Below are 14,712 nucleotides of genomic sequence, written 5' to 3' on the forward strand. Positions count from 1 at the left end.
AGACCAAAACCATATAATCTCTTAAAATAAACATATACTACTAATTTTGGATAATGATATGATATTTGTTCATATCATATCATATTGGCTGTATTTGACAAGGAAAGATCTTAGAAAATGGGAATAAAAAGTGTGGATAGCAACCTCAAAAGTGGTTGAACCATTAAATTGTGAGGCAGTGGTTCAACCATAAAATAAATATACCTACTTTAAATATTCCCCTTTTTCCCCTCAAAATAATTTTTTCTTCTTTTTTTAAACAAAAGATTCACCTTTTTCTTTCATCCCAAATAATAATAATAATGAAAATCTTAAAAAGAATAAAATAAAATAAAAATTCCCACCATTTAATTTTTCTACCTATATACAAAGTAGTAATTGCTTTCTACTCATTTCTAAAGGCCATAAATGAATGAAAATTGAAATAACTAATTAAATAAAAATTACATGTTGAGTATGATGATATACATTATATTTTATACACATAAAAGAAAAAATAGTGTACCAAAAAAAGAAAATGTAAGTTTGATATTTGAACATTTGAGAAGGAAATAGCTTAGTTATTTTTATTTATTTTTAATAAAATTAGTTGAGCATGTAACCTCATAAACGAAAGTATGTGCTAAATTTGATTTTGACAACTAAGCTTTTTATGCCTTAAAGTTTAGTTTGTATTATTGATAATTTGTCTACATGATTCTTAAATCTCATTCAATGATTTATTTAATAAAATCAATTATTGAAAATTATTGAGTGATTTTCACTATTTGTACAGATTATTAAAAAAAGGGCTGGCGAATATTTATTTTCTAAAAAAGAATCTTATATTTGCAATATAATATGCGTATATAATTTTTTCGAAAAAAGTGTTTATATTAAAATTTAATTATTATAATTATATGTATGATGTATCAAATTTCATTTTTTCCCTAATTTCTTTTAATGGTATATATATATTTTTAAAGTTTAATTATGATAAGCATTTCTGACCCGAAAAAGGAAATGGTATTTTATTCTCTATGTTTCTGAAAAACTATATATTTTTTAAAAGGAAAAAGTAAGGGGCTATTTAGGAATTTTTGGTAAACATTTTTAGAATTATATTATTGACTAATTCTTTAAAATTATTATCGATGTTTTTCAACTTTAGAAACTATTTCGAAAAGTATTTTTCCTTTTATTCTCTCCTTTCGAATAATTTAGAAACTTTTTTTTTTTTTTTTAATTCTGAAACTTTGTATTATTTTTAACTCCAAAATTTTATGTACCTTAAACTTAGTTAAATATTATAATTTTAATCCTTTATTTAATTTTTCATTTAGTGATTTTAATCATATTAATAATAATAATAATACAATGTAAAAATCTCCCAAATAGATTAATTTCAATTACTGGAATTTTGCACAAATTTAAATTTGATTAATATCCAAATTAGCGGTTGTTATACAACTTTGTAATAATTACAAATTAAGACAAAAATATTGTCCTAACATTATTTTCTTTTAAATTTTATCAATTTTGTACTATATTTTTTTTCAAAAATAATTTAGATCAAACTTATATATTTAATAAATCATTGAAAACGTATGAGAATACTTTATTTAACAAATTCTCAAAGGAAATATATTTCTTAAGACAAAATAGTAGGTTTAAGATTAACATTTGAATTTTCTCCACTTAATGTGAGAGATTCTTAAGTTCGAGTTCTACAATAAAACAAGGATTGATTTTATATAAATAATTAATAGCACATGAAGAAAAATATGTTAAATTATAAGTTTGGTATACATTATTGTTCTGTCCATTTATTTAGTCCATTATAATTCATATTCTAAAATTTTGTAATAGGCCTATTATTAACTTTAGACATGTTTGATCATTCCATTTTAAAAATATTTAAGAAAGTTGGGAATTCTAAAATTTGACACTAACTTTAAGACCAAGGTTAAATTTAACACCAAATGATAAACCAACAAAATAATCATATTTTATGAAGTTTTTTCTTGGTTCTGGTAATTATTTTTAAAATTTACCTGCCATACTTTTTTTTTTTTTAATAAACAAAAATCTATTATTTAAGATCTCTCAATCTTTTCATATATATATTTTTTAATTCTTAAAGATTGTGCTTGTTTTCTTATAACTTCCCTAGTAGGTTGGTAAAAAAAAAAAAAAAAAAACTGCGGGTCTAGACCCTACTATGATTTTCCTTGTTAAACATTTGAACTTTTAGCAAAATTCTAAAATTAGTTTTTTCTTAATAGGATTTAATATATTATGATTTTTCTTAATACTCAAATATTGTAAGGTTAGGCAAGTTGTCCCTTAAGATTAGTGAGTTACATATAAATTAGTCTGCACACTCACAGATAGATATATATATATATATATATATATATATAAACTTGGATTTTGAAAACACTTCTAAAATATATGTAACAAAAACAAATAAATTAACAGGTAGAAACAATGTTTATAAATTTAATTTTAAAAAATAAAAAAAATTAAAATTAAATAGTTATCAAATATGGCGTAAATAGCTAAATCAATCCTAACACCCATTGACTTGTTACATTTTTCTTCATTCACCTTTTTTGACTTGATTCTCAAAATATTTTAAGTTGAGAACACTTCAATATCTAATTTTACCCGCAACAAATCATTTCCACATTTGACCATTTCGAACATAAAGTGGATAAAATCATTTGTTAACATCTTAAAAATTGATGGTTCAATCTTTCACACTAGTGACGGTTGAACTAAATACCATAATTCATCATAGTGTTACCAAATTTATTTTCAAGTCAGAAAAAAAACATTCATTTTTAATATTTCCTTAAAAATATTCAAAAAGCTCTTCACCATACCAACATTTTATTAATATTCCCATCAATATTCTCACAAAAACAGATGTTTGTATATCCATTGCAAAATATTAAACCATTTATGAACATCCAATGTCAATAACAAATTTAAATTTAAAATCTCTACAAGAATCTCCATGATTTATGACCATAAAAGTATGGCTAACATATTCAACATACCCCATGATTTTTCATTAACGGGAAGATATTAATCAACAACATAAGCATGATCGAGTTACCTTCTTTTAATCGTTAACAAATCAGACGATTACAATATCATTATAAATGAATAACATGATCTCTCCTGACAACTTCTTCTGAAGAAAACTAGACACGATTCAAACCATCTATCTATAATCCGAAAGAAAGATAGGAAGTACAAATATTACAGGATATTATTATAAATAAATAATACGATCTCTCTCAATAACTTCTTCGGATGAAAACCGAACACGATTCAAACCATCCCTCCATAATTCGAAAGAAAGACCGGAAATGGAAGGACTATAGTAACATAGTGTAAAGATTATAATTGATATACAAGTAAAGTAAAAAAGGTGGAAATTTTAATTTTGACCAAAAAGAAGGGAGGAAGAAGAAGAAAGAGCGACTTGAAATTCCGTGTACTAAGATTCTCCACAAACAAGCTTCAGCTTCAGCACTCCAATTGTTATCGCAGGCGGTGGCATCGAGGTGCTTTGCTTTTTTACTCGACCCATTTTTTCCTTTTGCTTTTTTAGATTTTCTCTCTCTCAATTTTCCCCCTTCGTTACCTTCCCTTTTCATTTTCCCTCTTCTAGTTAACATCATCGCACAGTATTCTTTGCCTCCGCATCTGGTAACTCCTCTGAAGAAAAGAGTCCAAAGAGAGGAAGAGCCCCAGATGGGTTTGACCCGAGTTTTGGGGTGACCCAGGTGAGAAAATTCGCTTCTCTTCTCGATCAATGATCACCCATTTCAGTTTTGTGGTCTAATTTCTCTTATTCTTCTGAAATTTATCTGCTTTTGATTCTGGGGTTACTGTTTTCTTCTTCGATTTGCTTCTAGTTACTGATTTTTTTGCTTCTGTTTCGCTGGAGAGTCGTGATTGTGTTTACTGTGGTTGTTTTGGGTCTTTTGGGGTTGGTCAATTTTGTGGACTGATTCAATGTTCCTGTTTTGATTATATTGATGGGTTTGTGACCGTGGATCTAACGGTTTTCTTTTTGTTGTTTTTTGAATCTTGAAAACAATTACCAGAGTTGGAGTCTATGTAGAATCTAATTGGGATTGTTGAACGTGTGCGACGGTTCGAACGGGTGGTTTCTGACTTGGTGTTTATTCATCAAGTTTTAGTCAGGATGCCATGAATTTGAATCGAAGAGGAGGGGTTAACAGATAGAAGAGATGATGGATTTGATTTACTGTGAGGAGGAAATTGAAAGATTCTATGACACCCGTGAGGAGATCTCCTCCGTGTCTGATTGGGGATCTGATTGCTCTGAGAACTGCAGCACAAGTTTTGGGGATGACGGGGATGTTCCTGAAAATTTAAGATATGTGGGATGGATAAGAAACCTGGAAAGTGTTTATGAGCGTAGAAACAAGTTCTTCAAATGGATGGGTTTGGATTTGGATCAGAATTTTAACAACAGAGATGAAGAGGAAGGGGAATCGTTTGGGAGGGTTTATCATGATAGAATTCTGGAAGATTATGGAACGGTGTTGAGACTTTCCGGTTCTGAAGGGGAGTTGTCTTCAAGTCTTACCATATCTTCCATGTCAAATGAAGCTCCAGAATCATCAGGAAATGTTGCTGTGGAGGAGAATCATGCTTGTACTATCAGGAATTTGGACAATGGGACTGAGTTTATTGTGGATAGGTTCAGCCAAGATGGAGTGTTGAGCATGTTGCGCGAAGTTGGTTCAAACCGATCCTTCAGTTTTGATGAGTTTGAGAGAAACATTGGGCAGTCTCCCTTGGTTCAGCAACTCTTTCGAAAAAATGTTGAAAAGGCTGGGCCTATAGTTAATGCCAAGAAAGAGGCAAAGAAGGGTTGGCTGAGAAAATTGGGTGCGGTGGCTTGTATTGTTGACAACGGGGAGGGCACAATGAAAAACGGTGTTTTCAATTCATCATCTAAGGCAGGGATACAACAAGTTCGCATTCATCCATATAAAAAGCAATCCAAAGAATTATCATCCCTTTTTGTTGGACAAGAATTTGAAGCACATAAAGGGTCAATTTCTACAATGAAGTTCAGTTTTGATGGAAGATACTTGGCTACTGCTGGTGAAGATGGTGTTGTGCGTGTATGGCAGGTGATTGAAGATGTGAGATTCGATGATTTCGACATTCACAATGTTGATCCTTCCTCTTTGTACTTCTCAATGAATCATTTGTCCAAATTAAACCCCTTGGATGTGTCAAAAGAGACTGTAGGCAAGACGAAATTGAAGAGATCATCAAGCACAGCCTGTGTAATTTTTCCACCAAAGCTATTTAGGATATTGGAGAAACCTCTGCATGAATTCTTGGGACACAGTGGCGAGGTCTTGGATCTATCTTGGTCAAAGAAAGGGGTCAGTATCATGAACCATCCTTTTATTGGCCTATATTTGAACTTATTTCTTCATTATATTTGCTTATGATTGCCATTAATCATGATGTCGCTAATGATACCTGTAATTTGTGTATATCCTATTTGTACGTATATTTTACTCTTGATTCCGAAGTTTACAATAGCCACTAATACTTTTTGAATTATTATTCTTTTGTGTTATATGCAGCTTTTGCTGTCATCTTCTGTTGATAAGACAGTACGTCTTTGGCAGCTAGGATGTGACACATGCCTAAGAGTTTACTGTCATAATAATTATGGTAGGCTTCTCTGGACATACATATATTTTCGTTTGTTGAATGCTTGATTTCACATTAATATTGATGAATGGGATATTTTTTCTGTTCTTGTTGTCTATATATTTTACCTCAATAGATTGTTTCTTGATGATTTATTTGTCATCTTTTGCAGTAACGTGTGTTAGTTTCAACCCTATAGATGAAAACCATTTCATAAGTGGCTCGATAGACGGTAAAGTTCGGATTTGGGAAGTTCTTGCTTGTCAAGTGGTTGATTATATTGATATCCGTGAGATAGTAAGTGCAGTCTGTTACAGACCAGATGGAAAGGTTTGATATAGTTTTGTCATCTTTATATTCTTTTGTCCGCTTACCCCTCCAACCCCATCCCCAAGTTCTGTAATGTTTCTTACCTTCTTACTTGACCTGTTTGTAGGGGGGAATTGTGGGGTCCATGACTGGAAACTGCCGTTTTTATAATATTATAGGTATGCACGTGCAACATTATGTTAATCCAATTATTATTATTTTTCTTTATGTTGGGTTATTATTCTTATAATTGAGATAATTCACCATATATGCATAGAATTCCTTGGAAATGCCATGAGCTCTTCCTCTAATTCCAGTGTATTTGTGTAGTGATAATCCCTTCGTAGTTGCAAGACAAATTGAATTAGTGTTTGGACAGGTGTGATCCAGGATTAAGAAATATATGTTTGATATGTGAGTTTGCATTCGTTAATTTTTCCAGCTACATGATCCTTATCTTTGTTCCATTTTCTGGGGTCTTTGGTGTGAGAGGAATAACATAATCTTCTGGGGGTGGGAGAGATCTTATAACATTGTTTGGTTCCTCGTTTACTTCTATGTTTCTCTTTGGGCTTTGGTGACAAGGTCTTTTTCTAATTACTCTCTAGGTTTTATTTTATTGGATTGGACCCTTTTTGTAGATTGTTGTTTGGCTTCCCCTTTTTTGTGGGCTTGTTTTTTTGCCCTTGTATTTTTTTTCCTCTAAAATGGTTGTTCAGTTTATCATTAAAAAAAAAAAATACTAAATATAACCACAAATATTTTAAAAGAAAAAATTATAATCACAAATGTAGGGACATAAACCAGATTTTTAAATTCTATTATCTATTCCTTTGTACTATACAAATCTAGGCCTCTCTTCTTCAGACTCCAAAAAACTACACTTAGTGCAGGTTTGGGGGTGTCTTTGAAATAGTTAATATCATTTTTGTCATATTCAAAATCATTATGAAACATGTCTTTATGGACTCAAAATTGGTTTAGGATTCGATTTTATAGTTTTAATTTTATTTTTGTACAAGCAAAATTGATTTTGAATTTTTAAAATCATGTGGGTACTTTTGAACATGCCAAAAGTGATTTTGATATTTTTAAAATTACTCCCAAACATGCCCTTATTAAACTAGGAGCAGATTACCCTAAAAGAAAAACTATTCCCCAAGTTTGAAGAGTTGTATCTTTCTGCTTCTATCAATCTGATTTACACTCTATTTATCACTTTCCATTATGCTTCTTTTCTAATCGATCAAATGTTGTATTATTTTTCTTGTTTCTGACTTTGATCGGAGGTTCTAAAAATTATTCAATAAAGCGACTACAATATTCTCTTATAGTACATATTCATCTCATCGCTGCTTGATGTTAAAAATGGATTGGGGAGGAAGTCATCGTATCTAATTATTTGATTTGGATAGTTACTGTCCTTCCTAAGACAAATAAGATGAGTGGAGGTAACTCTAGTTGTTAATAATTGGAACGGTAACACTGACTCTTCAGGAACACTTTTACTCTGCAGCGTTGTGTCAAATTATCTGAAGATCAAAACTGCTGAATAACTTGCTTTTAATATGTTGTTTTTTAAGGTTTACGTCATTTGCCATTTGTATGATTGATTAGCTGTTATATTGCTGCTGTAGTGAAGAAAGCAATTAGATGAGAAAATGCTGCAGTTTTTCTCCAGAAATTTATTACATATTTTATGGGTTCAGATAATAGATTGGAGCTGGATGCTCAGATATGCTTAAATGGGAAAAAGAAGTCGCCTGGGAAGAGAATAATTGGTTTTGAGGTATCTATATGACATCCAAAAGTCTTCCAAACATGTCGATTTTACTCGCCTTTGTATTAATACTATTTTTTCTTACAGTTTTCTCCTAGCGATCCGAGCAAACTAATGGTATGTTCTGTTGATTCGCCAGTTCATATTATTTCCGGGAGTGATGTCATTTGCAAATTCAAGGGTATGCTGATATTTCCTCTTTTGGGTTAATGCCAAAGAAGAAAAATACAGTCATTAAACCTTCTTTCCCTGTTTCTCTTCTTAGGTGTTCGTAGTGGTGGAAACAAGATGTCGGCTTCTTTTACCTCGGACGGAAAGCATATTGTTTCAGCCAGTGAAGAAAACGTCTACGTTTGGAACTACAATTGCAAGGACAAAGCATCTCGGAAAAAGAAAATTTGGTCGTCTGAAAGTTTCTTCTCTCGTAGTGCGACAATAGCCATACCTTGGTCTGGTGTGAAAATCACACCTGAACCACCACTATCCCCAACACGAGTTTGCGATACAGCAGGAAGTATCCCCGAAATGGAGCCGAAGTTTCCTGATGACGATGGTGATAGGGAACACAAGGTTCCATCATCGTCACCAGATTGCTTCTCACTAAGCCGCACTCTTTTTCCCGAGTTGCTGAAAGGAACCGCAACTTGGCCAGAAGAGAAACTCCATGATTCTAGCTCAATAACCCCTTCCCCTTCAATGTGCAAGACTGAGTTCAAGTTTTTGAAGAATGCTTGCCAGAGCATGCTTAGCTCTCCTCACATGTGGGGTCTTGTGATCGTTACTGCTGGATGGGACGGACGAATCAGAACATTTCTCAACTATGGTTTGCCTATTCGGTTATGAGTCAGTTCTCCCGAAATCACTCGGTTTCAGGATTTTGCATTTGCTAGGTTTGTGATTATCCTTAGAAGATGCATTTAGTCATCAACAGCCTGCCAAGTTAAGGGGTTCATGAATTATGAACCACCCTCGATGTAACGTTCCAACCACAATGAGCCATGTTGTTTCTACGATTTAGTTTAAATATCCCTTGCAGGTTGTCGAGGTATCGGGATTAATCTGGAAGGGGATGTCGGTATAATACAGGTTTAATTATCATACATGATTCTTTTATTTGTGAAGATTGGGAGCCTGGTTTCAGGAAATAGAAAGCAAAAAACAAAAACAAAAAAAGAAAGAAGACAGAAAAGAAACTGTGGGAATGGCTAATCAAAAGAGGCAATGGTCCTTCTGTTTTGAAATTGTGTAATAATTATTATATTACATTATGTGTATAATAGAGGCATCTCTGGTGGGGCTTTTGCTTTGCCTGTCCCTAAATATGGATAATTGTGATTTTGTAATTTCCATTCAATGAGGGAAATTGTCCTTTGATGTTTGAGCAGAATCTTTTATTTTGATTTGTTGTTCTGGTATTGAATGTCTTTGATTAAAACATTGATCTGCTGCTGCTTCTCTCACTTCATTCAATTTCTTTGGAAAACCTCTCTTTCTTCTGTGATAATCTAAGGACTTCATTTTATCAAACAGCTTGCTTTCAAATTGAATGTGCTCATCACGTTTATATATTGGTTGGAATTGTGAAGGATGGAAAATTAACCCCAACAAGGTAATTCATTATAATGGTTTTTCTCTGTTCTTACCCGTCAAGATGGACCTCCAGATTCGAATAAAAGTTTAACTTATTTTCATTGTACATTTAAATTATCGGTTTTTTTAACATTTTTCTTTCAAAGATGAAACTACATGGCGATCTTTGAGATTCAAGAAAATTTTTGACAAATGTGGAAACGAGGCTTGGGTGTAAGATCTAGGAATTTGAAGAAGATTTGAAAAGATTACGAAAGATCAATGAATTATTACATAAATTTGGAAAAAATTACATATTATCTTTGTCTTCGTCCAAGTTGAGATTTTACCGAGAAAGCCAAAAAAATCTATAGTTTGATTATACAATGAAAAGAAGTTAAATTTGTATTTAAATCTCGAGGTGTCGAAAACTTAGAAAAACTATTTCAACAAACTCTCCAAAAAAGTGCTAGTTGTAAAAGATGAAAGTTATTTCTAACCATTATTTAAATTAGACCATTTTTTATAGGATTGTCTTTATAGTTGAAATGGGAGAGTTAAGTGTTCAAACTCTTAAAATTACAATCTAAGATGATGGGTCCTCCCCACTTTGACCAAACCAACTTCAGAACAGTCCAATTTATTTCTTTTCCAACCAACACTCTCCCTAAACTAAATTTATGACATAGGCCTAATTCAAATGGGTTAATCTTATCCATAGTTGACAAAAGCAAATAATTTTGCTTTATTAAACAACATTTCATAGAGAAAATAACAAAATTACTATCAAATCAAATGCTGAAAATAGAAAAGTATATATGAAGGATTGAAAGTGAAAGAGAGTTGGTTTCTTTTTTGAAAGGGTTTGCTCTTTTTGGGAATTGGGAGATGCCTTTAAAAGTGTCATTTTGGCCATTAAATTGAAAGTGTAATGCATGTAGCTGTCAAAGAGTTGTAGGTTTGGGTGGTTGAGCTTTGCCTTTCAACATTACCCTACACAAATAATACACAATTCTCCTTTCCAATTACTTGTTTAAACTTCTTCAAATCAATTTCCCAAAATCTCCAAATCACTTTCCTTTCTTGTCACCATGTGTTATTATTTTGTAGGGTATAGCTTGCTATAACATGATATGCCCTTAAATTTTACCTTAGATGTAAATATTACTCTATATTACTTGGGGGTAAGTTTATTTTTACCGTTTATGGTTAAATTATATGAAATTTTATTGAATTTTGAGGCAGGTCTCAATTATGTATCTGGACTATTTGTATCTCTAACTTTGAAATTCTGTTGTTGAGAATATTTTGAAAGATTTTTTTCTTCTTTTAATTGATGTGAAGACTAATGTATCAAAATTAATGATCTTAATGATATTTTTTATGATAAACTAAGTGGCAACAACGATCTCAATCTTCTATGTGGATGTAAATAATACAATGTACATATTCTAATATTGATACAGTTGTCATGTCAATTTCTTTTCTTTTCTTTTCTTTTCTTTTTAAGAGAAAAGAGAATTTAGGAATAAATTTCAAAGTTCATTAGTGAAACTGAAATTTTTCAAAATCTAACGTACAATTGAAACCGATCCAATCATAGATATCTGATATAATTTAACTCATTTCTAATCTCGTGGTATTTAATTTTACCCTTGATTAAATGGTAGAAGACTTGTAACAATTTATGAGACATTCTTGTGATTAGACAAATTTATTTTTAATTTGCTTTTTTTTATCACTTGTTTTTTAGCTAGGCTTAAATATTTGAGTTTGGAGTGTTTTTTCTCTCCAAATGTATCTAGTCAGGAGGTAGATTTCATGGATGATTTTTTAATTTATGTCATTTGTTCAAAGTTAATGTTTCAATTTAATAAAGTTGAAAATTTGAGGTAAAATTATTTTACCTCTCCTAATTTTCCAACTTTAGTTTTTATGTTGCTATTGATGGAAAAAGAACTATAAAAAATGTGCAATTTTTTAAAATAAAAGGATATATTACATTTTCTGAAACAGAAAATATAGCAAAATACAGTCTTAAAGGTGGGACAACATCTATGATTCACTCAATTATGCATTAGGGTATGTCCTTCAACATTATTATTTAACATTTGAGATTTTTTTTAATAAAAAAACTCATACCATTACATATTAATTTTTAGGATAATTGTCTTCAATGACAAAATTGATAGAGTAAAATATCACTATCTAACCGTAAAAAAAGTGATAGACATCTATTAATGTCACTGTCTATAATGATATTTTACTATATTTGTAGATAATAGAGGTGAACATGATAGAACGCAAAACCGAGTTGATAGACCAAGACCGATCGAACTAAAAGCTATTGGTTAGAGATGAGCAAGGGCTCGGTTGGTGTCGATTTGGAAAAAATCCAAACCAACATTTTTTTAAAGAAGAAATTAAAGAATAAAACAACCAAAGCCAACCTACCGACTGGTGGAAAATTTCTCGACGATCGAGGTTGGTTTGAATATTTACTAAACCGATCATTGTCAACTCAGTGGTAGTTTGATCGAGAAACCGACTCCAACCGCAACTATACACGCCTAATAAATAAGTTGATCCATCTTTTTATAGTTGAACACAACCTAATTTTATCCCTATGCTTAATTTAAGTCAGAAATATTTTTACCGATCAACTATGAAAATATTCCAACTTTAACGTCAAAATAAAATATTATTTTTTAAAAAAAGAAAAAGAAAAGAAACAAAATGTCCAAGCACTTTTTTATAATAGTACAAAATGTCAACTGTAGAAAAATCATCCATTTTTTTTTTCAAAATAAGGCTCATGATTCGTCATGATTTTTAAAAATTAGAACTTGAGCTAGTTGAGAGTATTAATTTTACCATATACCTAAGTCTAAGATTTAATTTGTTAAAATGAAATGCATGTGTTACTTAAAATTGAGGCATTGTTTGGAATGTCATTTAACTTCTAGTTCTTATTTTTTTATAATCATGTGAATCAAATCGATTAAGATTAAGCAGATATATCATTTTAGCGAATTTACTTTTTAAAACAGTTTTTGCTCTATGATCTAAATTCTAGTCAATGATATTTTAAAGACACCATTTTTATCTAACAACTAAAAAGTATAGAATTACATTACAAAAGTTAAAAATTTTATAAATATATTTAAGTTAAAAACTCATTTTATTTTTGTTAAAATTGCAACATATGTACCTAGTATATAGATGGCATAAATTATAAAATAACAATTGCACAATGTTTAATCCATAACTGCCACTCTTATAAATATTTATGAATACATTACTTTACAGTGTGTTTGAGAGTAATTTTTAAATGGTTAAAATCACTTTTGTTATTTTTAAAATTCATCTAAAACCAATTTTGATGATGAAAATCATATTTTAAAGTATAAAAGTAAATATTGAATTAATTTCGAGTGATTAAAGTCGTGTGTCATAATCATTTTTAACGTGACAAAAGCGATAACAATTTCAAAATCACTTTCAAACATGTACTCATCACTGAATAACTTTATTAATTGAGATCCAATTACCAAACATATATATAAAAACATTGAAAAGACGAAACACAAATCAATTTCTCACTTCACGTCTCTTGTTTTCAAATTTCTACATTTAGATGAGTAACTAAACGCACTCGAATTTTCCCTCTTTTTTCTTTCTTCTCCGTAGTATATAAGAAAGAGAGTACATTGTGTTAGTGTAGTTCCCCATCTTTGTCTCTCAAGAAAATGGGAAGAACATCATCATGCTGTTCCAAAGGAGGTTTACACAAAGGGCCATGGACTGCTAGAGAAGACGCATTGCTTGTCAACTACATTCAACAAAATGGTGAAGGCCATTGGAGAGCTTTGCCAAAGAAAGCTGGTGAGTTTCTATTCTAATTTAGTTTCAATCTTTTTTCCTAACTTCCTTCTTCAAATCCTTTCTATGAATGAATTTAGGTTTGCTTAGGTGCGGAAAGAGTTGTAGATTGAGATGGATGAACTATCTTAGACCCGACATTAAACGTGGTAACATAACCACCGATGAAGACGACTTGATTATAAAGCTACATTCGCTTCTCGGAAACCGTTGGTCGTTGATTGCCGGTAGACTCCCCGGCCGAACCGACAACGAGATAAAAAACTACTGGAACTCCCACCTAAGCAAGAGGGTGGCAATAACCAAAGATAATGCAGGAGAGACAAAGAAGGAAAACATCATCATTGAAAATGGAGAGACATCTAACACTAGAAAACCAATCGGAATTTTGCCATTTTGCAATGAAGATAACTCGAGCAATGGTATGGCAAGCGGGCTTCCATTGTCGTCGGGAAATCAAGGAGGCGACGACGGTGGAGGCGGAGGTGGGACTGATCAGTTGGCTGTGAATGGAGATGAGGAGATTCAAAAGGTTAAAGGAATGGAAGAATTGGAAGAAAGTGGGGATCTTTTTGGTGGGTGTGAAGGTATGTATAAAGAGTTATCATGGAATTGTTCAGAAAATGGTGAGAGGATTGATGAAATTGAAGATGATTCTTATCAACAGCTACTCAACCTTCATGGAGAAGATTACATTCAGTTAGAGTCCTTCATTGATTACTTCTTAATTTGACTATATTTCATCTCTCTCTCTCTCTACTGTATATTTCATTTAATATATATCAGTTTGGCGTTGGTGGATTGATGTTGTGTGATTATTAAATGTAGTACCTTCATTTTGAAAAGTGGCTGAACTTTCTATTACACATTGCAGATTCTGCTTCCATTGATGACACATCAATAGTTGAATTGATGAAGATTTGAATTAATTTAGAAGTGGTTTAGAGATAATATAATTTGAAGACTTGTTTTGGTTTCAAATGAAATGGTTTTGTTCTTTAAAATAATTTTAATAGGCATGAAAATCTTTTAAAGTTTAATAAACCTAAGAAATATCTAACGTATTTGAAACAAATTTAAGCTTAACTAATATGATAGAAAAAGTTAAACTGTGTTAATAAGTATATAAATGTGTTAATAAGTATATAAACTTTCAATTTTATATCTAACAAATCATACTTTTTTTCAAATAGTGCACGTAAGATTAAGAGCTTATTAAAAAAGAATTAACTTGAAAGTTGAGAAACCTATTAGCCAATCAATAACCTATTTTCATTGAAAGTCCCACTTTTGAAAGTTCAGTGACCAAACACAAGTTGAAATTTCAAGACTTTGAATAATTTAACCGAAAATAAATATCTTGAAATAATCCAGCATAGACTGTTTCCAGGAAAAGAAACACACTACTTTGAGAAATATTCCAATAAGGTTTGGTTCCTGTTTTGAGCGTATGTAGCACTGTGCTTGTT

The 14,712-nt window shown here is 31.3% G+C and overlaps 2 protein-coding genes across 3 annotated transcripts; both read left to right on the plus strand.

Annotated features, from left to right (window-relative positions):
- The first annotated feature begins 3,401 nt into the window (after positions 1–3,401).
- LOC120093034 (uncharacterized) lies at positions 3,402–9,179 on the plus strand. Of its 2 annotated transcripts, XM_039051341.2 has the most exons (9): positions 3,402–3,557; positions 3,665–3,779; positions 4,104–5,426; positions 5,634–5,724; positions 5,876–6,033; positions 6,140–6,191; positions 7,722–7,801; positions 7,880–7,973; positions 8,058–9,179. In XM_039051341.2, the coding sequence occupies exons 3-9, from the start codon at positions 4,251–4,253 to the stop codon at positions 8,633–8,635; spliced, it is 2,229 nt and encodes a 742-aa protein (XP_038907269.2). In that variant the 5' UTR covers positions 3,402–3,557; positions 3,665–3,779; positions 4,104–4,250; the 3' UTR covers positions 8,636–9,179. The 2 variants fall into 2 exon arrangements, with proteins under 2 accessions (XP_038907269.2, XP_090164110.1); XM_090307984.1 differs by lacking the exon at positions 3,402–3,557 and having other exon boundaries at positions 3,565–3,779.
- Positions 9,180–12,964: 3,785 nt separating this feature from the next.
- LOC120067092 (transcription factor MYB14-like) lies at positions 12,965–14,109 on the plus strand. Its single transcript, XM_039018493.2, has 2 exons — positions 12,965–13,246; positions 13,324–14,109. The coding sequence occupies exons 1-2, from the start codon at positions 13,111–13,113 to the stop codon at positions 13,974–13,976; spliced, it is 789 nt and encodes a 262-aa protein (XP_038874421.2). The 5' UTR covers positions 12,965–13,110; the 3' UTR covers positions 13,977–14,109.
- Positions 14,110–14,712: the final 603 nt, after the last annotated feature.

The sequence above is a fragment of the Benincasa hispida genome, chromosome 12 (genome assembly GCF_027475165.1).
Source record: "Benincasa hispida cultivar pf3 chromosome 12, pf3_genome.v1.1, whole genome shotgun sequence".
NCBI lineage: Eukaryota > Viridiplantae > Streptophyta > Magnoliopsida > Cucurbitales > Cucurbitaceae > Benincasa > Benincasa hispida.